Raw genomic sequence first — 24,555 nt, 5'->3', positions numbered from 1 at the left:
ACCCCAGTCATCATCAACGATAGGGCCAGGGAAGCCACTACCGAGCTCGACCAGTGCGAGCCCACATACGACGCCAACACCAGCTGCGATATATGCAGACAAGTACAGGACTACGCGGATGCCTGGCTCATATACGAAGGAATCGAGCCCCCTTCCTCCGTCGTCCCCTATGCAATCTATCCGCTCGCACCAGAACACCCCCTTGCCACCCCTGTCCCATTCATTGCACCCTGGGTATGGGACTGACCCCGACGACCCGACTTCGATCAAGTCGTACTCCGGGTCAATGAGTGGGCCAGAATCATTCGGAACTGGAACCGAATCGTTACAGGAAGCACAGAGCCTTTCGAGCGAGTCCGACCCATCGGACTTTGAAGAAGGCGAAATCTACGAGAACCCTGGAACCGCGCTGCCATCGATGCGGAGCGGTTACACCGGGCGGGAGAGTATGGAGACGAAGACATCATCCCGGAGTTCATGGAAGGATCTAGCTCGGGAGCCTACTGAGGCTGAGTTAGAAAATATGACATATTTGGAAATGCTGCATTGGATCGAAAAGAAGTTACCACGAGAACTTTCATGGAATGGTTCTGATCAGGGAAGATACTTCCAACAGAACAAGGATTCGCAGGTGGGAGGACAAGTACTATATCGAGAAACGATCTTCCATACCACCCTCCTATGGAACCAAGTACACCCGGACAACTACACGGACCCCGGAGAACGATACGCGATACCAACCGTGTCAGAAGCATCAAGCGGAGAAACGGTGGACTTAAGCCACCTATCCATTCTCAAGAGAACCGGGTACGTCGACCCTAGTAGGTTATTCGCAGCGGCAGGAACACCGGGAAGCGCAGGCACAGCCGCACCAATTCCCGTGGTCCCAGCTCCTGTGCCGCAAGGACCTGTATCCCCTCATCATAACCCTGCACTACGATCGTTACCACGTCCCGCAGCCATTCCAATCCCCGCAGACCCTGTACAACCACCAAACACGCCACCACCGTTCATAGTCGGAGTGGCCAACATGAACCCATGGGGACAGGTGAAGCCACAGTTGGTGGAACCACCCGAGAAGTTCAAGGGAGAATCAAGCGACGTAGACAGGTTCCTGAACCAATGCGAGGACTACTTCCACGTATTCCCGCAGCAATTTACTATGAACGCGCATGGACAAAGCCCGAATCGGGTAGTGTTCTGCATGTTCCGACTCGCGGACAAAGCATTACATTGGTGGAATCATGCAAGGGACGAGTATTACGACGAAACTTGCGAATATCTGCGATACCCCACATGGCAAACCTTCCGACAAATAATCGAAGACCAATTCTGAACCGACGCAGAGGTAGAGCTCAAGCTACAGGAGTTCAAGCGTATCCGACAAAACACCTATAAGTCGGCAAAGGAGTTCTTCCGGGACTTCGAACGTTTAGCCAAGGAATCCGGAAAACGGCACAACGAGGAATACATGATCGAAATCCTCAAACCAGCCATCCGGAAAAACGTGAAAACTGCCATACACGCTACAGGAACCGCACTCCCATGTACGTACGCGGAATGGAAGTTCCGAGTCGAACAAATGGACTACAACTACCGAGTGGGACTAGCTGAAGACATAGGCAGAAATCAAGGCATGCAGGGCCAGCAGAACAAGGGAACGGGAAAAGCTGGAAGTTCCGGGAATTCCCAAGGTGATAGGAAAATGGGAACGGGCACCACGTACGGGGGCCAAGGTCAACCGATGGAGATAGACCGACTGCGGAAGGAAGGGCGATGCTTCCGCTGCGGTCACAAAGGACATCGGAAGCAGGACAACAAGTGTCCCAAGGACGAGAGCACCTGGCTCGTCAAGCACCAACCCAAATTCTCCCGAGCCCAAATTCACACAATGTATCAGCAAGTAATCAAAGAAGAAGAACAGGAAGCCTCCACGTCGAAGATTGAGGAGGTAAAAGACGAGCCGGCGGCATAAGCGACAAACGCGCATCGGCTAAGGACTTAGTTTCATTCAGTGGTGCATCACAGAAACCCGCAGGTCAGACTAATGTACCGCATGTAGTAACTCGAGGCAATGATCAATCTGTCACGCATTCACAAAATGAAATTACTCAGTCGCATAAAAGGAACGGTGTACAGGGGATTACCACCGTGCACGAAGAAGAACCCCATTCAAGATCCTTGGCCACCGGTGTGAAAGCACAAGCGGCTAACGCTGCACAAGGCGGCGGGATACTCGGGATCAACCTCACTCCGTCGGGGGCAGATGATGGCACGGGGAACAGAGGAAGAGCGGCCGAGCCCAAGGCGAGCAGTGAAGAACCCCACTCGGGGGCGGAATGTATGCGCCAGCCACGAGTGACCGACTGCCCCCATTGTGGAATGGAGCCGCAAGAGGGAACGCGAATCCCCAGCAACAAAACTGCTGCCCCGCAAAGAACAGTCCAGACGACCGGGGACCCCATCCCTTTACAGCCCTCTACAGTACGTTTACCCCCTTCATCGCTAACACATAATGGCACCGGGGGCTCGTGTTCCCCGGTGGGCGGGTCGGTGGGACCATTATGTGCTTCTCCTATTCCCAATAAAAATACCGTTTCTATCGAAGAAGTACCAGACGAGGAAGATGACTACAGTTACCAACAAAGCCTCAAGATGCGTTCCAAAGGGGAAGACCCAGTGATACACGCCGAGGAGTACCCAGAAGACTACGAGGTAACGGAGTTAGAACAAGAATACTACAACGACAAGTGGGACCGAGGGTGGCTAAAGCCACACAGCGCAGAGTGGGTAAGGAGAAAAATGAGGCAAGAAAAGACTATGGAAGGAAAACTCGCCACCCTCCGCATGTGGATACACCCTCGACGCCTAATCGAGGTAGACGAAGATCTAGTCCTAGATCTCATTGGCTCCCCTGAGGAAACGTATCGGCAACGAGAACAATGTCTACAAAACATGGAAGACCTACGAGTACCCCCACAGTACATACGAGGAGGGAAGGGGAGAAGCGTCAACGTTCGGGTTCAATTAGAAACCCTGGACACGGCCCAGACCAAAGCTGTCGATGCCTTGATCGACAGCGGGTGCACCGGGAGCTGCATAAACCGGTCGTTCATACAAGAACACCAACTAAACATGGTAAAACTGCCAAAAGCGCAGGCGGTGTATAATGCAGATGGCAGCAGAAACAAAGGAGGAGATATTACCGAAGTAGTGGAGCTCCGAATGACCATTGGGGATCATCACGAAAAAATCGACCTGGCCATCGTGGACCTGGGAAACGTACCCTTATTCCTGGGACATGACTGGCTTAAACGACACAACCCCATCATAGACTGGAAAACAGGAGCGGTAACCCTAGCCCAGTGCACATGCCGCAAAGTACCCTTTCTTCTCCCTGACGAAGACCCAGAACAACATTGGGGAAATGAAGTAGAAGAAGGGGATACCATCCTTGTCATCGACTTCAAAGAAGCCTTACACGTTCGAGCCATGGGAAGCAAGGTGAATGAGCTAGCTGCCAAAGCCAACCAAGCAAAGGAGGCAAAGACATTTGAGGAAATAGTACCGGAACCGTACCAGGAATTCCGAGACGTCTTTGCAAAAGAAAACTTTGACGAGCTACCACCGCAAAAACCATGGGACCATGCAATCGAACTAGTACCAAACGCAAATGCCAGTCTAGACTGCAAGGTCTACCCTCTTAACCCAAACAAACAGGAGGAGCTAGACAAATTTCTTGATGAAAACCTAGAGTCAGGAAGAATTCGACCTTCCAAATCCCCGATGGCATCACCATTCTTCTTTGTCAAAAAGAAGGACGGGAAGCTGAGACCCGTACAAGACTATCACAAGCTAAACGAGATGACCATCAAAAATCGCTATCCTCTCCCGCTCATCGGGGAATTGATGGATCAACTCAAAGACGCCAAGTATTTCACGAAGTTAGATGTGAGGTGGGGATATAATAATGTGCGCATCAAGGGAGGAGACAAGTGGAAAGCCGCCTTCCGGACCAATCGAGGGTTGTTCGAGCCCATGGTGATGTTCTTCGGACTCACCAACTCACCAGCCACTTTTCAATGGATGATGAACGACTTATTCAAAGAGCAGATCGCGAGGGAAGACGTCACTGTGTACCTTGACGATATCCTGATCTGCACCAAGGACGAGGACAAACATCGAGAAGTCGTAAAGGAGGTATTAGCCATTCTCCGCGCCAACAACCTCTTCCTTAAAGCCGAAAAATGCGAATTCGAGGTACTAGAAACCGAATACCTCGGAGTAATCATCAGCCAAGGATCGATCCGCATGGACCCCGTAAAAGTTAAAGGGATCACAGAATGGCCCCAACCAACGAAGAAACGAGAGCTACAATCGTTTCTGGGGTTCACCAACTTTTACCGAAGGTTCATTCAGGATTACAGCAAACATGTGCGACCTCTAACCCAACTCACTGGAAAAACCGACTGGAAATGGGGAACCGCACAGGAGAACGCATTTCAGGAGATAAAAAGGAAGCTAGCAGAGGAAGTAGTATTGGCAATACCCACACGAACGGGAAGATACCGCGTCGAAGCAGACGCCAGTGAAGGAGCCATAGGCGTGGTATTATCCCAAGAACAGGAAGGCAAATGGAGGCCCGTAGCGTTCTTGTCCAAAGCCCTAACAGTGACAGAACGAAACTACGAGATATATGATAAGGAGCTCCTCGCTATCATGCTGGCCCTAGAGGACTGGAGGCATTATCTCATGGGGGCGCAACAAGATTTCGAAATCTGGACGGATCACCAAAACCTCCAGTACTTCCAAAAACCTCAGAAGCTCAACCGTAGACAAGCACGGTGGGTAACGGAGTTGGCGGAATACCACTTCACCCTTCACCATAAGCCAGGAACCGCGAACAAGAAGGCGGACCTATTATCCCGACGAGCAGATCATGACCAGGGTGGGGAAGATAATAAAGAGGTCGTAGTGCTCAAACCCGAGATGTTCAGAGCCCTCATCATGCCAGGGGAGGAAGAAATTCACAAAAGGATCAGATCGGCACTGAGGGATATCACCAAGTGGGACCAGGGGATAGAAGCATCTATTCACCACCCCCACGGTATCACCCAAAAGGAAGGACTAATGTATTACGATGGACGACTCTACATCCCTCGGGACGCCAAATTACGAGGAGAACTGATTGCCATACATCATGATCATATCACCGCCGGACATCCCGGAATCGAGAAGACCAAGGAGCTCGTACAACGGGAGTATTGGTGGCCAAAACTCAAAAACGATGTAGAACGATACGTAAAAGGCTGTGAAGCCTGCCAACGCACCAAGACAAGCATGCAACGGAAGAGAGCACCATTACATCCCCATGCAGTACCCTCTCGACCATGGGAGCACATCACAGTTGACATGATAGGAGAATTACCAGACTCCAATGGGTACAACGCCATCCTAATGATCGTAGACCAATTCTCCAAGGAAGTCATTCCCGTACCATGTTCCACAGAGCTGTCCTCAGTGGGATGGGCCAAGATCCTCAGAGATCACGTATGGGCCAAACACGGAATGCCTCAAAAGGTGATCTCGGACCGAGGACCCCAGTTCGTATCCAAATTCATGAAGGAGTTGTATGAGATGCTACACATCCAGGGAAACCCATCCACAGCCTATCACCCGCAAACGGATGGACAAACCGAAAGGGCGAACCAAGAAATCGAAAAATATCTCAGAATCTTCATAAACCATCGGCAGAACGACTGGAGCGATTGGTTACCGCTCGCCGCATTCCAACACAATAACCGAAAGCATTCTGCCACTGGATACTCCCCTTTCGAAATCAATCATGGGCAAAAGCCTCATCTCGCACTGCTCACGATTAAAGAAGGCACAAACCCGGCAGCAAGGGACTTTGTTGCAGATATCCAAAAAATCCACGAGCAAACAGCGAAGGCCTTAGAAAAGGCAGCCGAAACCATGAAACGACAATATGATAAGCATCAGCAGACCGCAATAGAGTACCAACCAGGAGACAAAGTCTGGTTGGACTCTACCAACCTACATCTTCCCCGACCAATGAAAAAGCTCGGAGACAAATGCGTCGGACCCTTCAAAGTATTATCAAAGAAGGGTGCCTCCGCCTATGAACTCAAACTACCGCCGGGCTGGAAGATTCATAATCGGTTCAACGAAGGCTTGCTAACTCCTTATCACCCGCCGGAGTTCCCAATCCAGATACAGCCTATGGCACCACCACCAGACCTCGTGGATGGACAAGAACAATATGAGGTAGAAGAGATCATCGATCGACAAGAGCAAACGATGGGAAGAGGAAGGAAACGCCGCACCAAAATCGAATATCTCATAAAGTGGAAAGGCTATCCGCGAGAGGAAAACTCCTGGGTAGATGAGCAAGAACTTGACAACGCCAGGGAGGCGATTGAGGACTACGAACAAGTGTCCTTCATTACTCGCCCTCCTCAAAATTGGTGGGAAAACGGAGACGAATCTGACTCTTGGTCCGAAACAGAGTCAGTAACGGAATCTGAGGTCGATCACCCACTGGTTCAAGCAATTAAGGAGTATCTAGTTAAACCGAACCCGAACTCCTTAGTCGGCGCACACCTACCGAAGCCAGACGACACCGCAGCCGGGACGACTGCCTTAACAGGGGGGTAATATTACGATTTCATGCTTTATCTTATCTTATCAATGTCATCGTAATCCTGCTATGCTAACTTTCTGTTCTTGATCGCATTCTACCATGCTGGTATCGTGTGTTTCCTGCACCGTTACAGACTCTTGTAGTATATTTAGAACGACTCAAACTGTATTTAAGTAGCTCGACTGCAGGTCTTAAACCTCAGTCTCGAACTAAAGTTTATTCACCCGATAACTTAGTCTGAACTCACTCTCGCTAAACTAAGCGGAAGCTCCCTGCACGCAAACCTGCGAGCAACATAAAGCGCCTGACCGAAGTGCGAGTCACGCTTAGTTGTTTGATCTTGTTTGTGTAATCGGTCGCTAACAATGCCCCCCTCCGCCCTGGAGGATCACAGACCATCGGATACAACGCCTTCATCAGCTGGCGGAGCCTGAGGACTGGTAATGGTCCACAGATGTTCAGCATAAGAAAGGGACAAAATGTTGAGGTTGGCTTCTTGAAGCTTTTCTTCTCGACAGAGTATCTAGACTTGTCAGCCATCATCCAATAGTCACCTTTTGAAGGCCATCACCAGACTGTTCCACCTCCAGTGAGGAAGATATCTTCCCTATGTCATACAATGTGTATTCCAGTGGTTCAGAAAAAGAGAGGTGAAGCTGAGACTGATGATGAGGACTCGGAGGAAGGTGATATTGTGAAGAGTGATGATGAGGACTCGGAGGAAGGTGGTATTGTAGAGAGTGAGGAAGGTGGTATTGTGGAGAGTGAGGAAGGTGGTATTGTGGAGTGATGATGAGGACTCGGAGGAAGGTGGTATTGTAGAGAGTGATGATGAGGACTCAGAGGAAAGTGATATTGTGGAGAGTGAAGAGTCAGATTTATTTTAATTCTATGGCTGTTCTATTTAATATACAGACATTTTACTGCATTTTGGCACTGTGTATTTGAATCATAAGTACTAGTACTTTTGTGTAGGGCCTGGTTACAGCAAAGGAATGAAGAGTTGTTTGGTACCGGGCTCTTCAAGCTTGACAGTACTTCAAGTAACCGTAGAAAGAAATAAGTAGTAGTAGAGCTGCATTCTTATTCGCCGCGGCACGATATTGAAGAACCAGATTAGCAACCTAACCTCAGATTACAGACGACTCGGCCGATACAGAGTTCGCAGAGTTCGGCAAATGCCAACATTCGGCCGGCGGTACTCTCGGCAAGTAGCGGCATGACGTAACGGTGCTTTGTCATTCGATGGATAGCGGCTCGCTGGTCCGTGCGTCCTTGTTGTTTTCCCTCTTTCACCCATATTTGCCGATATCGACAACGACGACTGTATATATGCGAACTCAGCCCCGTGATGAACGACCATGACTACTCGAGGAGCTCGTCGAGCTCGAGCAGCAGCAGGAACGGTAACGGCGCCACAATTACATCCCATTACACTTCACCCCGTGCTTCCTCTTCTTCACCCCGTGCTTCTACCTCAACGACGACCAAGCAAATATTCTCTCCTGACGATCCTACACTCCGGTGCATATGTGAGCTGCCGCATGATGATGGGTTCGGGTTTAGCATTGGCTGTGAGGACTGCTTGAGGTAGGCAGCACCCTCATTCTTCTCCCAGCTTGCGCTCACAAGCCATTTATTTTACCTCTCTTCTGCAAACTCTATTCCGAAATTGGTTTACGAATACATTTACCTTACTTAGATGGTGCCATGCCGCATGCTTTGGGATTTACGCCGGAGTCAACGAGCCCGACGAGTGGCGCTGCTGGGTGTGCAAGGGTGAAGGCGGGAGCAGGCGACGAGGGGACGAAGTCGACGAAGAGGAAGAACGTCAGACATACGTTCGTATCGAGCAGGATATCCTCCGACTGCATTCCCCCAACCATTCGCCTACGCCACATTCCAGTCCCCCAGCGGCGTCGGACCCCCACCTTACATACCTCTTGCATTTACCTTCCCCGCCTGATTCCGTCCTTCCGCCGACATATACATTGCATACCGCCCAGCGCGTCGGTCCAGGGACGTTTCTTATTCCTTATCTCTCAGTAGTCACAAGTGCGCGGTCGTACGTCGAGGATCCGCTCAACGGGTATGCATATGCACGAGTCCCGAGAGTATTCGTCCATCTCATTCCTTCGCATGACGACTCCGATGATTGTGGTGTGGCTCTCGATGCGAGACTTGCGGGTAATGCCGCCCGCTGGATCCGCTCGGGCTGTTATCCCAATGCCGAAATACATGCAAACGAAGACGGCGGATGGGGCGTGTATGCTATACAAGAGCTAAGCGCCGGAGATGAGATAGTCCTGGGATGGGAATGGGACGATGCCCACCCCATACATGGCGGCGAGGAAGGGAAGGTCGAAGCTGTTGACGCCTTGGAAGGAGCCTTCATGACTTGCGCATGCGACGGCAGGATGGGTTGTGCACTCGAAGCGATGCGCAGAGGGGATTGGAAGGCTGACAACCTGGGTCCGCTGGTCGGGAAACAGAGAGGATTCAAGACCAGGGCAAGGGAACGAGGTGGCGTCGAGATTGTAGCAGGAAAAGGAAAGCAGAAGCGAAAGGAAGTGAAGGGAGCGGTCTTGCCGGTGGAAAAAGTGACGGAGCAAGGAGGGGTAGTGCCGCCCAAAATGAGGAAGGGTCAAGCACGAATGCCAACGTCGCCGTCGCTGTTGAGCCCAACAGACGAATTTGCAAAACTGTCGTTAATGTCACCGATTCTCAAGACGGAGGACTCGACGATGCCACTTTTGACCCACGATTCACTATTGACTTCGCCTGTACCGCCAGCGCTGTCGAGAAGGAGAAGAACGTCACCTGGTTCGACGCCGGACGCACTGAGTGCAGATACATTGGAAGGCATGGTTGTTGATTCGAGGGCGACCAGCTCATCAGATGTGTCCATGTCTGAACCACCTCCGCGACCTCCTTTGCCCAAGCGAAAACCTTCAAAAAAATTACCATCGACGCCACCTATCCAAACTCATGGGAGTCCACCGCCGCCAAGGGTCGATAAAGACCACTTTACGCTTGCAGAAGCACCTCGACGACCTTCACTACCTAAACGAAGACCGCGAGCGAAAGAATCTCCGGACTCCACGCCGGACACTCCGCCTTTAGAAACCCCTGATGGTATGATAGTCGACCTACCACTGCCAACGCCTAACGCCCCGGCAGCGGAACCAGCTATCATGAGTCCAGGAAAGAAGAGGAAAGAACCAGATACAGAACCACCGACGTGTCTTAAATCGCCGTCGCCCGTGATGAGGACCCCTTCACCTGATATTCCCGGCCTGTTCCTTGTATCACCGAAGACGCCGCCATCGCACAATCCCTCATCTTCATTCCCATCATCCGCTTCTCCCACAATCCGGTCTCAACTATTCTCCTCACATTCTCCTCCATCACCACCCTCGCCGCCTTCACCAAACGTATCAAAATCACTCCCCGAGATGAAATCCCAGTCAAACCCCAACTCGCCCCAAAAGCGCCGTAAGATGACGCTGGATGATTGGAAGAAGGAGCGGGAGAAGAAGAAAGTAGGGAAGGGGGAGAGGGATGGGCCGGTGCCTGTTGTGGTTAAGCGGGAGGAGGAGGAGCCGTCATTGAGGATGACGTCTATACCGATACCGATACCAGTTCCGAGGGCACCGCGTGCGATGACCATCCCAGGCGCGCCGCGGGCCCCAAGAGCGATGATGGGCGGTGGGTGGGGGTGCTAGGATTTCGTTATTTGCTCTCTGAACAGCTTTTGTATTTGGATAATTTATGTGTTATTTCTTTGTTGTACCGGTATGTACCTTGGCATGTAGAAATTTGATTCGCTTCCAACAGCTGGGATAATTGTGAGACTGCCGAGTGTCCTAGTCTGACACAGCTGTCTTACAAGTTACAGTCCACAAATGATGGAAGTACAATGCTCGGGTTCAGATAGCAAATAGCATGATACCTCAAAGTTGGGATTGGAGCAAGACCAGAGTATCCACTTATAATATATAGAATCCGTTGGAATTGTATAGGAATCCGAAAGCAATCTTATCCAGTTATACGGTGTCACTCGATTCTCAAAGGACTAACAAGTATGGTTAATTCGAATACCTTTAGTCCTGATACCAGACTCGCATGTCCCTACGGGAACTCCCCATGATCCCCGGTGTTTGGTAAGAAAACACCGGCATCGTCAATAGGACGTCAATGTACGTCGGTCATTCCGGCAGGTCTTCGGATCTCAGCGCGCGGAGAAGGGAATACGTGAAAATGCCATGAAAGCCGTCCTGCCCTTTAAATTGTACCTCTTTCGCATACCCATACTCCTGAGACGCTACCACCATTATGAAACAATCCTCATCCGGACTCCAATCTGGGTCCAACACCGACTGATAGCCAGGGAAGTGGGCCAGGTCCTTGTCTGAAGCACGAAGCATATCGAGTGGGGAAGCACGGTTCATTAGTGAACGGATGCTTCGAGCGCCCGGCGGTGGGAAGCCCCTAAAATGAGTTCCGACAAAGCCACAGTCGAGGAAAACTGTGATTCGGTGTCCTTTGGCGGAAGAGATCACGGAGAGGATAGCGTTGAGCTCTCGGTCGCTGATGTCAGGGATCAGAGTTCCGTCGGTGAGTTCGGTGCCACGATCGATGGGACAGATTGCCTCTATAGCGTTATCAGGTCCGTCTTCCCGGTGTCCAGGTTCAGGATAGCCGGAGCCGTGTCCGGCGAAGTAGATGAGGATGATGTCGCCGTGGAGGATGCGGCTGTCACTGGATAGGCCGCGTTGATGATGTCAGCACGGGTGGCGAATTCGTCGAGGAGAAGGTGGATGTGGTCTTGAGGAACGCCGAGGTCTTTGGTGACGTAGTCCTGGATTGAGAGCGCGTCTGAGACGCAGCCTTTCAAGCGACCATTACTGTACGCGTTGATACCGATGATGACGCCCAAAATTGCACGCCGTCGATCTGTGTACTCGACTCAAGTATCGCTGATCGATGGATAGAATGGTCTCATACCTTTCTGCTTACATTCGACACCCCGCCGTGGTCCTAGCCATACGACGACGAAGGTAGTTGAGTTCATAAAGCTGCATGTATTCGTGGTAACGGGGATCGCCTACGGACGTAGATCTGGCTTTGGTCTCTTGGCGAATTGCGTCGGCGTCTGCCACGCCGTACTCTTGCGCTAACCTCGCTTCCAGCCCCCCTAGCTTCTGTATCTTTCCTTCCTAGCGCACAATTAGCAAGACGAGTTCAATTTACACATAGGGATAGCATACCATGGAATAGGAGCTGCGTGGAGAGGCTGAGACGTTTAAATCCTAGTAGAAAGGGCGCTCGTTGACAGTGATGTATGAGAGATCAATGGGGCACCTACAGAAGGGCTATTGGGTTCCTGAGGCATTGTCGAGGACACCTGTAGCACAGAATCAATATCGAATGTTCTACTGGACGAATACTTCAAGCACACCTGCTCTGCTTGGTCATCGGCAGTCTTGCAATGGCTCAGCTGTTGCGAATGTTTGTCATTCATAATCGTTGAAGACATAGTGCTGATGGAGGATCAGAAGAGCTGCGTTGGTAGGAGGTATGCAACGCACCTGGATCAGTTTCGGAAACCAAGTCAAAGTCTTCAACATACACGTAGGAATGTCATTGGTCAGGAGAACTATTGCCCCATCTGGTCCCATAGCCATTCTGAATGGTCCTTGGCGATATGATTATGTTGCGTACTACATCTGTTCGCAATCCTATGAATACTCGGTTTTTGCAGTTGAGAGTACCGTGGGAAAATGTCACTCGTCAGCCACCGGCCGTTCCTTATTGGGACATCGCGCCGGGGCCCGGTAATACCACCACCATGCTATTCCGTTCGAAAACCAACTTGTCACGGTGAGCCTTGAGAATTACCTCGAATGACAACTTCGCAGTGTGAGGCCGAGTACAACTCCTCTTCTCGTTCCACTACAAAAGTCATAAGCCAGTGATCGGTTATGCAGGAGGGTCGTATGAAGCATCTGGTGTTCAGTCTTCAAATGGCTTTCGTTTGATAGGTATGTGGGTCAGAATGGAAGAAGCGAAAGGTGACGCGTGATGGTCCGATGGATTTGAGTAATTCGAGTAGCTATACACATGACTAATCTGAAGAAGAACGAGCCCTAAAAATCGCTGGACGGAGTTTGGTAATTATTAATCAAGTGCGCAAGACACGATTTACTTTCTTCAAAATGTTTGCGCCGTGTGGAAGTTGACCGGTCGCCACCATGTCTATCATTCTTTCCCACTCGACCCTTACCGTAGGATTGGTAAAGTGATCCAACAAGACCTTTAATTCCATTTCGAATATCTCAGAGTAACTAGAACGACGAGTGCATCAGCGATCCGGTGTTAACTTCAAAGACCAACGGCGTACTCTGTAGTGAACTTCGAGAAGATCTCCGTAACAATGTTTTCAGGCCTGAGCTGAGAACGTAGATCGTCGAATGCGTGTTTCTTTAGGCCCTCATGGCTGGCCTAGAGCGTATGGGATCAGATACTTCGATACAAGAAACGAGTAACAACACCATACTTTGACTGCAAGGCGATACATTGATTTCGGAGAACATGCATCACCGGCGTTGTACGAGCGCCCACCGCTGGATTTGAGAGGGATGAAAGCGACCTCCTTGGTATACATGTATACTATCAAGGCTCGGAAACTAAACGGGCGTCGGAGCCATGTGGGTTAATTATTGGGTAGGCAGAGATGCAGGGTTACGTACGTCCTGAAAGCCACGTCGTTAACCAACACTGGATGTGGAACCGTCGTTGGGGCTTTCTGTTGAGGCTCTACTCTATACTCTTCTGTACCATGATTCGTAACCTCCGCATACCGATCCATAGATTCATCGCAGATGGGAGGCTCTGCCTTCTCATACTCAGAAACGCAGATACTATTAGATTTTCCATAGGATAGAGAGTCGGTTGAAGCAAGAGAACGAAGGCTCTTGGTCGACGACTTTTTGCGAGGCGTGACAGAGAAGGGTGGCAAATCAGCGTCTGCCTCTAATATCGATGCTGCAGACGACTTTTCACCGCTAGAAAATTCGGGTGGCGCGGACTGGACTGTATCGAGGTCTGTGATATTGATAGGAGCTAAGGCAGGGGAACGTGATTCCGGTCGCGGTTCTCTGGTAATGCTGTCAGACATTCCAGGGACGTGGCAGGGTGGATCCTCATCCAAGTCAGATTCGAGATCACTGTCTCCATCATAGGGATACTGGTAAATGCCGGGCGGAGAATCATCTCCAAGGTGAGAATTGTTGATATCTAGAAAGAGATGTATATTAACATTTATAAAAGAAAGTAGCATCTAGACGAAACTTACAGCTCTCAAAGAACGCTCTGCGGCCCCTCAAAATACTGGTGCTTGCATAAACGGGACGACGGTTACATACTGACGTCTTCCCATATTTATGCGTAAAAAGCATAAATTTGACGTCAATAGGAAAGTTGCCGTCGAGCGTGGCTCTGATGGCTTTCGACATCGGCAGAGAGAATTTTCGAGGGTCTGCCTCTGAGTCTGATTGAAGGAGTACGGTGATGACCAGATCAATGAAGAGCTCGCCCAATGGAAGAGAGATATCACAGCTCCCGAGCGAGATGGTGTTTTGTCCTTGAGCTTGCAGCCAGAAATCAAACCACTGATCATTCTCCAGTACTGCAAGGACACGATCCCCCCTCCTAAAGGACGCACGACTCGATAAGGTCCCAGGCTGAAAGCCCACAGGGCTTGACTGAAGCGAGGCATGCACCTGAACGACATCGGCACCATCTTTCAGGTAAGAAGGCGACAGATCAAGATTGAAACTCCACCCCATGCCGCACGCAGGGCTGGAGAGTGATTGAATGCCGGTTCCCACTGTAGAAAAGGTTGACTTGATTTGTAGCGGATTCATAGACCACTGCTCTTCCATCAAATCTAGTCTGAGAGTCGGAGGTGAAAAAGAAGGTTGGGGAGGGGGATGCATCCCTGGAGGCAGTGGAGAGCTTGGCTTCGAGTAGTATGCATGATTCTCCAGCTCCGACGAGTTAACAGGAGGGGGAGACGGTGGATCTCGTATAATCCACGACATAGTGGACGCGGGAAGAAGTTAGCGGTCGTGAGTGGCCTGAAGTAAGGCTGCAAGTCAGCCATGAGGCCTGTAAATTTGGGGTTGCTTCGAATAAGCGCTTACATAGTACAGACAACGACTCGGAATCGACTCAGCATCATCGGCCGGCGGTAGTTAACCTCGGCAACTATAGAGTCACTATGATGTAACGCTGCTTGGTCATTTGATGGAGAGCGGCTTACTGGTCCGTGCGTACTTGTTTTCCCTCTATTCGCCGATAACGAGAACAACGTCATGACCTTACTGTATGGGCCCTTGCCCTCCCATCTCTTGACCTTGCTACCCGCATCCGACTCTCGACTGTTGCTTCCAGGAATCTGCTCACCTCTCTAAAATCCCTCCGTCTCTCCCCTCCTTTCCGTACACCCACGACTGTTCCCTCGTACACCCACAGAGTACCTTCGTCTTCGTCCCTTTGCGTGCCACCTCCCTCCCGCGCACATCCGTCCACCCTTTACTTTCCACCACCATGCTATTCCGTTCGACTTCATCCAGGAAAACCAAGTCATGGCGAGCCTTACTTGAGAATCGCCTCGAACGGCAACTTCGCAGTGCGACGCCAGGCCAACACCTCTTCCCGTTCTACATTTGCTACAAAAGTCACCAGCCAGTGTTCGGTTATGCAGTCGGAGGGAAGATGAACCAGGTACGTAGCGGTTTTCATTGGTCCTGCCGGCACTCATTTATATCTAGCTTTCTATGGGCATACATCGCTGCTGGGCTCACTCTGTATATAACCGAAAGCTATGTCGGAGCAATCGTTGAGGGAGCATGTTCGACCGTGATTCTTCGGGTGAGTATCTTTGTTTGGCGTTTGTGCGACTATAGTCTATATCTTCACGTAGTATCGTACCCATTCTTAATGCTACGAAACTCGAAACTGTCGACGCCTTGGAAGGACCGCTCTGAATTGTACATGCAACCTTAGTCCGCTCGAGGGTTATGCTGAAGGGGAAGCTTTTACTTTTTCCGGTGGAGAAAAGGACGGAACGAGGAGGGCGAGGAGGGGTAGTGCCGCAAAGATGAGGAAAGGCAAAGCTCGGATGCCAAAGCCGCCGTCGCCCTTGAGCATTCGCAAATTACCGTCAACCTCTCTGATTCTCAGGACGGATTCGACCATATCCCCTTTGACCCACGGTTTGCTGCCAACTTCGCCGGTGCTCTCGAGAGGAGACGAAAACCACCGAATTTGAAGCCGGACGCACCGAGTGCAGAGCCATTCGAGGGCACATCCTTTGATTCTCCGTCACAGCAACCAGCTCATCAGACGTGTCGCGTCCTCGACACCACCCACTCAAACCGACACGCGTCGAGGAGTCACTTGGATGGGATGCGAGTCGTCGTCTGTGGACAGGATGAGGAGGTAGTAATCAAGTGGGAATAGCGCTAAAAACTCCTCGTTTGGCAGGATGAGTCTCCTTCTCCAAGGTTCGTCGTCTATGTTCACTATTTTTTCAAGAGCTGACATGTCATTGGGCAGTATCCGCACTCTGGGATTTGACACTAGTCAAGGGTCGCTAGTAACAAGGTGGACACTGGATATCAATAAACGGTCGAACATTGTGAGTTGGTTCGTTGCTATTTCTCTGCCCCTTATATCTCACGTCGTCTCTCTTGCCCTCAAGCTCGCACCTCTATGAATTCAAAGCCGCATCAATAGTGCTGCTGGTGACACCGCTACACTCCCTTCCCATTTATCCTCCTGGCGATCGAGACCAGGAATCTAGGGATTTATACTTGCGCGACGATACGCGTAGATGCTTTCCCTGAGGATTAGAAGGGATAGATTTTGGAAGCTAGGAGGGCGTCGAATTGGATCAAGACTGGGTTAAGGTTGTCGCACACACACAGGATGAGCGTGGGGCAACTACCGCTGCCGAGGTGAGCCTGCTGATTCCTCCAGATATAATTGATCTAAAAAACATGGATATAGACCGTCCCATTGAAATACTCTGCACTACACTCCCGGGTACTCACACTCCCTCAGCCTGTGACGTACTTCGTGTCGAGATCATGAGCTCTGTCTGGCTCGATACATTTACTTGTTGATGACGACTTTAGTAGTCATCTCTTACCTCTTACCTTGAAGTCCAGGTCTATCCTCGCCGTAACCGGGCAGTACCGCATGGACTTGAGGATCATGCTACAACGTAAATTCACTGCATGTATGCGCGTGTAAAGATGCTGATTATGATTGATCATAGATACGCTTTCGGTGTCTGTACATACTGTGTCGGCGCTCATTCGAAGCGACCCCAAATCTATGGCCTCGTGGCTGACTTGCAGCGTTACTTCAGTCCGCTACGTTCTCTCCTTTTGACTATCATGATGTCCTGGAGCATTCGAGATCCACCTTCTCCTATTCACTGCTGGGGTGTGTCGGTGTTTCTGCCTCAAAGACGACAGGTAAACACCAGCATGTATTTGTGTAGATGTTTCTGCAAGTAAACACCGGATTGTAATTACATGAAGAAATACTATCAGTTTTTCCTACCATTCCTATTTCCGTATTCATGCCAGTGTTTTTGCAGTAAAATACCCAAATAAGTACACGACATCATTTGGTCCATGTTTCCTCGCCTGTGTTTTTGTGTAAATGACATTTTGTATTTCATACATGTGTTTCCGAAGTGTTCTTTGTCCCAAAAATACCCGAGCAACAACACCATGTGTTATGATTGGTGTTTCTTTGAGGTGTTTATGGTAGGAAACACCTGCAGAACAAAGGAAAGACCGGGTATTTCTCACCATAAACACCACAAGAAACACCAACCATAACACATGGTGTTGTTGCTTGAGTGTTTTTGGGACAAAGAACACTTCGGAAACACATGTATGAAATACAAAATGTCATTTACACAAAAACACAGGCGAGGAAACATGGACCAAATGATGTCGTGTACTTATTTGGGTATTTTACTGCAAAAACACTGGCATGAATACGGAAATAGGAATGGTAGGAAAAACTGATAGTATTTCTTCATGTAATTACAATCCGGTGTTTACTTGCAGAAACATCTACACAAATACATGCTGGTGTTTACCTGTCGTCTTTGAGGCAGAAACATCGACATGCCCCAGCAGTGATTTCTGCGAAGCCAAAGGACCTATGCCAGCTGAAGCCAGGGACTGCGGAGGCGAGCGCTTGCACCCCAAACTTGTCACCAACTCCACAGCGCATGTCTTGCCATGTTTCAGCTGTGGACCTGGCCGTTCCTTATTGGGACCTTGGGCCGGTACCAACACCAACATCAGCAGCGAATCCACCTCCCTCATCTTCTCCTCGTCCATCTTCAGCTCCGAACATTCGCCTAGATCTGGTGGGACGAGAGCAGTGGTCCACGAATCCGCTACAAATCAAGTCCACATTCGTCCTCATAGGTGAGAATGATTTCCGGCTTCTCTCTAGCCCTGCATGTGGCATGGGATGGAGTCTCGGTCTTAATCTTTGTCAGCCGACTTCCTTGATGAAGCAGAAGATAAAGAAGGGGAAAATGCCCAGCATTGTCGTAGTGCGCGCCTTGCTTCAATTAGGCCCGGCAGGCTTTCCACCCGGAAGCTATTCGATTCAAGCATCATTTAGGAGGGAAGGTTGCGTTCTTGCGGTGCTAGAGAATAACCGAGAGGGCTGTATGTCCCCAGATCAAAACACTATCTCGATAGGACGCTGTGATATTACTCTTCCATTGGGCGAACTCTTCATTGATCTGGTCATCACCTTGTCCCTTTCGGGCTCAGAGCCTTCCTCTGAAGTCCCCCGAACGATCTCTGAGCCTATGTCGAAGGCCATCAGAGCCACGCTCGAAGGCAACTTTCCTGTCGACGTCAAATTTATGCCTTTTACGCGTAAGTATGGGGAGACGTCCGTGTCTCACCGTCGTCCCATTTATGCAAGCAGTAGTATTTTGAAGGGCCGTAGTGCCTTCTTGGAAAGCTGTAAGTTTCGTCTGGGTTGCTTTCTATTACGAATGTTAATATCACATTCTCTTTCAGATATCAACGATTCTTACGCTGAGGATGAATCACCGCCTGTCACCTGCCAGTATCCATATGATGAAGACAGTGATTTCGAATCTGACTTGGAGGACGAGGATCCCCCTTGCGACGTCCCTCCAATGTCTAACAGCGCGACCATAGAACCACAACCGGAAGCACTTTCCCGTGCCTTATCTCCAGTCAATATCACAGACCTAGATACAGTCCAGCCCGCGCCACGCGAATTTTGTAGCGGTGAAAAGTCATATGCAGCATCGATATTCGACTCGCCACCCTTATCTGCTACATCTTGCAAAAAATCACCGGCCAAGAGTTATCGCTCTCTTGACTCAATCGACACTCAGTCCCGAGGAAAATCTGATTGTATTAGTGTTTGTGAATCTGAAAAGGCAGAATCTCCCGTCTGCGATGAATCCATGGATCGGTTTGCTGAGGTTACGAATCATCGTGTGGAAGATTACCTAGCCGCTACAGCGGAGCCTCAAGATAAACCTACGACGTCGCTTCCACGCCTGGTATTGGTTAACGACGTGGCTTTCAGGACGTACGTAACCCTACATCTCTGCTTGCACAATAACTGACGTCAATCCACCAACCTTTTAGCTTCCGAGCCTTGATGGTATACATGTATACCAAGGAGGTCGCTTTCATCCCGCTCAAATCCAGCGGTGGTCGCTCGTACAACGTCGGTGACGCATGTTCTCCGAAATCAATGTACCGCCTTGCAGTCAAAGTACGGTGTTGCTCGTTTCTTCTACCGAAGTATCTGAACCCATATACTCAACTAGGCCAACCATGAGGGTCTGAAGGAACACGCATTCGACAATTTACGCTCTCAGCTCGGGCCAGCGAATATCATCACGGAAATCTTCTCGAAGTTCACTAAAGAGTATGTTATTGGTTTTGGAAGGTATCATTAGGTGTGCTGACGCGCCCGTCGTTCTAGTTACCCTGAGATATTTGATACGGAATTGACGGTCTTGTTGGATCACTTTACGAATTCTACGGTAAGGGACGAGTGGGAAAAGATGATAGACTTGGTGGCGAGCGGTCGGCTTCCACACGGCGCAGACATTTTGAAGAAAGTGACTCGTGTCTCGCGCACTTAACTAACAATTACCCGACTTTGCCCGGCAATCTTTTGTACTATTTCATTCATCAAACTGGTCATGTATATTGCCCGCTACTCGAATTCCATCGGACCATCAATGCATCTTGGGTCATCTTTCGCTTCTTCCATTCGCACCCACATACCGGCAGAGTCATTTCAAGACTGAACGTCAGATACCTTGCACGATTAACCTTAGCACACATCGTCAAATGCAATCCGAACATAATCTCATCTCTCCTTTTAGTCGTTCTCGGAGTCTCGGTCCAACTCTTAGGAGGAATACCTTCAGCAAGTTGAGCGTCCGTAGCAAGACTGAGGGGCTGTATCGCATCAGCGCTGAATCCAGTAACCGCCGATAACTAGTTTCTTGTCTTCTTAAAGAATCCCAATGAGAAACCGTTCGGTGAGTCTGTGACTAGGTGTAAATGCCAATACGGCCGCGGCTCACATCATCAGCGTTTTTTTTCGAGTTTTCTAGAGTAGATAACCTTTAGGCTAAAACGACGTGGCGTGAAATACTGGTTCCGTCATCAGACCAACTTTTCCGGACCGACTGATCCACTGGCATCCTCTGTTTCCCACACGCATCGCAAAGTGTCATCTTGACTTCTCACGCGATGGACCTAGCATCAACCTCTGCCTCGCAAAACGCTCCGCGAGCATATATAAATGGCTTCAATCTCTCTGTGGACTACAAGATGCCCGATCTATCTTTGGTTCGGAGCCAGGCTGCTAAAGGTGATATGCGCTATCTGATACCTCTACACGTTGTTCTGACCTGTGATAATGAGCAGTTACCGAAGTCATGGACGCTCCAATACCGCCTCGAATTGTTCTTCAAAATGCTAGAGGTGAGGCTGCTACAGGGCCCATCCCACCGGCCCTGTGGTACAACTTTAAGCTTCCTCAGCTCTTTCAGTTCAGCTTTTTCTGCTCTGTGGAGGATGGTAAGTTCTATGTCGCTTCTAGGCATATCCCTCTCTATTATAGTATACAGTTCCCGAGGATATATTACCACAATGCATTTGGTCTCTCGGATGGTCGATTCGCGCCTATCTGGAAGCTTCGGACGAGCAACTGAAGATTTTCGCTCTTCTCGCGCCGCAGGGGCAAGGTAACGGTGTAACCATTGACACAGAACGGTACATCTTGGTGAAGTGTTCCATTACAACCCAGAGATTTCTTCGTGTACTTACTGATTGCGTAGCTTGAGACCTGTCGCTCCAAGATAGCCGATCACCTTCTGTGAGTATCTATTCCGGCGTAACACCTCACCTCTGATTCCTTGACAATGAAATTGTAGTAAACCCAAAATCAACCAACCACTAGAAGCTCTCCGCTATATTCGGTGTTCCATGGAGGCGGACAAAGAACGTAGTGGACAGTCCGATATTTTCCTTATAAATCCGTGCGTACCCACAATCATAGCCGCGTCATCTCCATATGGATCGTTTCTCAAAGGGGATTATACGCTTCGTTTGCTGCATGCCTCGCACGGGCAAGAACGGACGACGTTGAAGCAAAAGCAGCGCTATCACGTGTGATGAACGACATAACGTTAGACTCGGGCTCTCTAACCACGTTTTATCGTGTCGAGGCAAAGGTGTATCTTGCCCGTGTACTTCGGAGACTTGGGGAAGACGACGAAGCGCAGAAACTGTATGTCGAACCGTCGTGACTGTCTCTACTAGTGATGTTGCCTGAGAAGGTCTTTAGGGAGATATGGCTGGTCAGATGGTTCAAGAAGCATCCGCATGAATTCAGTGATTCCGTTTTGGTACAAATGTTCACCACGGATATTGATCCAGCCGTGGATCCAATTTTCACAGGCCTTGGGGGATCAAAGTGGCTGGATCATAGGAAGGCGACGTTGAAAACACAAATTCGTGAAACTAGGAACTGCCGAAACTGCCGTGCGCGCGAACCCCAAGTGAAATTGGCGCTATGCAAGGCTTGCCAGCGTACATTTTACTGGTCAGTGATAACTCCGGTTTTCTTCTTGTGTAATTCTGAGGTCATGGCTCCAAGTTCTGCAGAGTGCCAGAAAAAGGATTGGCCCTCCCATAAGTACATTTTCCATTATATTTGCGTTATGAAAGAACTAATGACGCGCCTGAATAATTTAGGGTATACTGCAGGTGAATGTATTGGCTCGATCACGAAATATGATGTTAATGCCAATTTCAGAGAAGCTGCGGCATATTTAAAGAGAACAGCAGAGCTTGAGGGAATAAGTGCTTTCGCAGCACAACAATCCCAAGATTGGATGCATTACAGAGACAATTTTAGGCCGGAGATAGTGGAATGCTTTGTAAACGCTCTTGGACTAGTACGCGATGTATCACGAGGCCGAACACACATCGTATATCAAGAAGTCGAGTACGTCCCGTCCGTAAAGAATTGTCTCGACAAGTTCAGAACTACAGGAGCTGGAGTTTTCAAACTCGAAGATGTCTGGCAAGATATTGAATCCAGAATGGGCCTAGATCCTGGTGAGGGGAAAGTGTATATCCGCGAGATGCTGGAGGTGTTCGATCGTGAACCTGGGAATGGGCAAACCAGGGAAGCGCACATTCCCATCTTTAATTTGATGTTCTCGGCCAAAAATGATGTCCAAGTGTATCTTGGAATCAGTGCGTTGTTTCTCTTTCTTGAACAATCTTTTGTGATGTTGCTTCCCAATTTTCAATTTTAGGCGATATTTCACAAAAGAAGGTAGCATTCATGCGACCCAAGCCGGACTGGAGACGGGATCTGAATATGAGAGGTGAACCTCCTGCTCACATCAAGTTAGGCGAAGACAAAATTCGGGATGCAGAATTTATCTTTTGAAAGTGTGTGTCAAACCGTAGTTATCGACCACGCATGAGTGGCTAATGTTGATGTATTTAGGTTGCAACAGGAAACGAAGAGATAGTAACTCTGCCGACGGCATTGGTGGGTATGTATGTGCGCACAGGTGCTGATGAGTAATAATTGGCAGGGTTTGAATAAATGTAGTAATGTAGTACCATACCTTTGACTCTTCCATCGTTGTTTCAACGGCCGACTTCAACGGCAAGGGTGAAATAGACCTATTCGTAGAGGCATCGGATAAATTCAGAATGTCATCTTGGTGAAGAAACTGCAAGGAGGCTCAGATATTTGTGGAGTTGAGGTAGAATCACGGGGTGACTCGGAAGTGTAATGGGATGTAATTGTGGTGCCATTGCTTGGGCTTGACGAGCTCCCGAGCGGCTATCCGATACCTGTAGTTGCTGTCGGGCCGAGAGTACCGTCGGCCGAATGCCTGCTGTGCTTGGCATTTGCCAAATGGTTGTCTTCCGAACTTTTGCTCTCTCATTGCCAGCATCTACTAGCAACAAAATTGCAGTAAATGACAATGAGGCTCTATGCGATCTATAACTACTTGAAGTATCAGCTGGAAGACTCTTTCATTACAATATTCTTTCGCTTCTCTGCTGTTAGTAACCCGGTGAAGTAAACATCATTAAAAATTTCAAGCACAACTATCGTGGTTATAGTGTACAAAAATTATCTGCATACAGGTACTACAGGAGGTCAGCTAAAACAGGTACCTGTTTGACACACACCTAGTCTTTTCTCCATCTCCAGGTACTTTCATACATCCTTATAGGTGTACCTGCATCTACTAGTACTTGCTGCTGTACTGTAACAGGCTGTTCACAAGTACTTTTTGAGAACATCCGTGTTGGGTCCGCAAAGATCTGGGCATTGCTGAGACACCGAACCGGCCGCTGATGGCATATTCACACCAAGCCTCGAGCTTGTATGGATAATATAAGCCTATGCCAATGCAGTAAATGTTAAGATAAGCGGTAATTCTCCAGCCGCTCACCCGGATATAGCAGGGAACCCTCGCAAACAGGTGAGGGTCATCATCGTTCATCTACCTATTTATCTACATGCCATATACACTAATAGAAGCAATATGATGTAATAAGGAAAGCCGAGGAGGAGAACAGATGAACGGTGCTTCCTACTGAAGATCCCGACGTCGACTGCACCATGATGCATGACACTTGACATTCCAACACACCCCCGCAAGTTCATGCATCAATCCCAAGAAAAGAAAAGAAAAATGAGAGGAGAAAACATACAATCTACACCTCCAGAAGGTGAACACCATGGTGGGAAAGAGTAACCTAGAAAGTGACATTGGAGTCACTCTCATAAGCCAACCCGGTGAAGTCTGCTGCCACAATCTTCCCCTTTTTTGACTTCCACCACTTTGCCCTCTCCTCACAATCCACCTTCAAATGCCCAGCCTTATCGCAGAAAAAGCAAGTGAGCTCGACTTGACTGTTTCCCTTCAGGCCCCTGGATGCCTTGCCACCGCGAAAGGCCACCGCCGCAACTTCATCATCATCACCTATCCCATCCTTATCCTTCTCCGAACATTCAGGAGCAAGCGATGCTTGGCACGTTTCTTTGTTCAGCAAGCGAATAATCACGTTTGAGAGTGTGAGCTGGTTGGGAGGGGTCGCATCAAGTTGATGATGACATTTTCATAGGAAGGGGGGAGTCCCATGGTGAGCGCGAGGATTAAGTCTTGGTCGCTGACATCGATACCAGCTAGTTCCATCGCCTTCGCCATTCGCCTGATCTTCCCAACCCAA

At 49.4% G+C, this 24,555-nt stretch overlaps 5 protein-coding genes across 5 annotated transcripts; 3 read left to right on the top strand and 2 right to left on the bottom strand.

Moving 5' to 3' along the window:
- Positions 1-7,938: 7,938 nt before the first annotated feature.
- EV420DRAFT_1583231 (uncharacterized protein) lies at positions 7,939-9,155 on the top strand (the record flags this gene model as incomplete). The annotated part of the gene is made up of 2 exons (XM_060474723.1): positions 7,939-8,245; positions 8,358-9,155. Coding segments are annotated over exons 1-2 (990 nt in total), but the record flags the coding sequence as incomplete, so codon positions are not given.
- Positions 9,156-10,630: 1,475 nt separating this feature from the next.
- On the bottom strand, positions 10,631-12,203 carry EV420DRAFT_1733519 (uncharacterized protein; the record flags this gene model as incomplete). Its single annotated transcript, XM_060479957.1, has 5 exons — positions 10,631-11,425; positions 11,684-11,883; positions 11,935-11,976; positions 12,033-12,071; positions 12,126-12,203. The coding sequence occupies 5 exons, from the start codon at positions 12,201-12,203 to the stop codon at positions 10,873-10,875; spliced, it is 912 nt and encodes a 303-aa protein (XP_060323357.1). The 3' UTR covers positions 10,631-10,872.
- A 474-nt stretch (positions 12,204-12,677) lies between these two features.
- Positions 12,678-14,885, bottom strand: EV420DRAFT_1583223 (uncharacterized protein). The gene is made up of 5 exons (XM_060474722.1): positions 14,022-14,885; positions 13,417-13,963; positions 13,224-13,353; positions 13,068-13,168; positions 12,678-13,011 (listed from the first exon to the last, which is right to left on the bottom strand). Exons 1-5 carry the CDS (start codon positions 14,767-14,769, stop codon positions 12,849-12,851), a joined length of 1,689 nt encoding a protein of 562 aa, XP_060323356.1. The 5' UTR covers positions 14,770-14,885; the 3' UTR covers positions 12,678-12,848.
- Positions 14,886-18,603: 3,718 nt separating this feature from the next.
- EV420DRAFT_1583215 (uncharacterized protein) lies at positions 18,604-20,038 on the top strand. The gene is made up of 5 exons (XM_060474721.1): positions 18,604-18,744; positions 18,802-19,348; positions 19,408-19,537; positions 19,593-19,693; positions 19,751-20,038. Exons 1-5 carry the CDS (start codon positions 18,642-18,644, stop codon positions 19,911-19,913), a joined length of 1,044 nt encoding a protein of 347 aa, XP_060323355.1. The 5' UTR covers positions 18,604-18,641; the 3' UTR covers positions 19,914-20,038.
- Positions 20,039-20,515: 477 nt separating this feature from the next.
- Positions 20,516-23,074, top strand: EV420DRAFT_1316062 (uncharacterized protein). Its single transcript, XM_060468675.1, has 11 exons — positions 20,516-20,653; positions 20,710-20,862; positions 20,913-21,061; positions 21,132-21,160; positions 21,219-21,323; positions 21,377-21,574; positions 21,632-21,889; positions 21,944-21,982; positions 22,042-22,053; positions 22,103-22,548; positions 22,611-23,074. Exons 1-11 carry the CDS (start codon positions 20,533-20,535, stop codon positions 22,745-22,747), a joined length of 1,647 nt encoding a protein of 548 aa, XP_060323354.1. The 5' UTR covers positions 20,516-20,532; the 3' UTR covers positions 22,748-23,074.
- Positions 23,075-24,555: the final 1,481 nt, after the last annotated feature.

The sequence above is a fragment of the Desarmillaria tabescens genome (assembly GCF_030435595.1).
Source record: "Desarmillaria tabescens strain CCBAS 213 chromosome Unknown EV420scaffold_82, whole genome shotgun sequence".
In the NCBI taxonomy this organism is placed as follows: Eukaryota; Fungi; Basidiomycota; class Agaricomycetes; order Agaricales; family Physalacriaceae; genus Desarmillaria; species Desarmillaria tabescens.
This window is presented reverse-complemented; position numbering and strand designations above follow the sequence as displayed.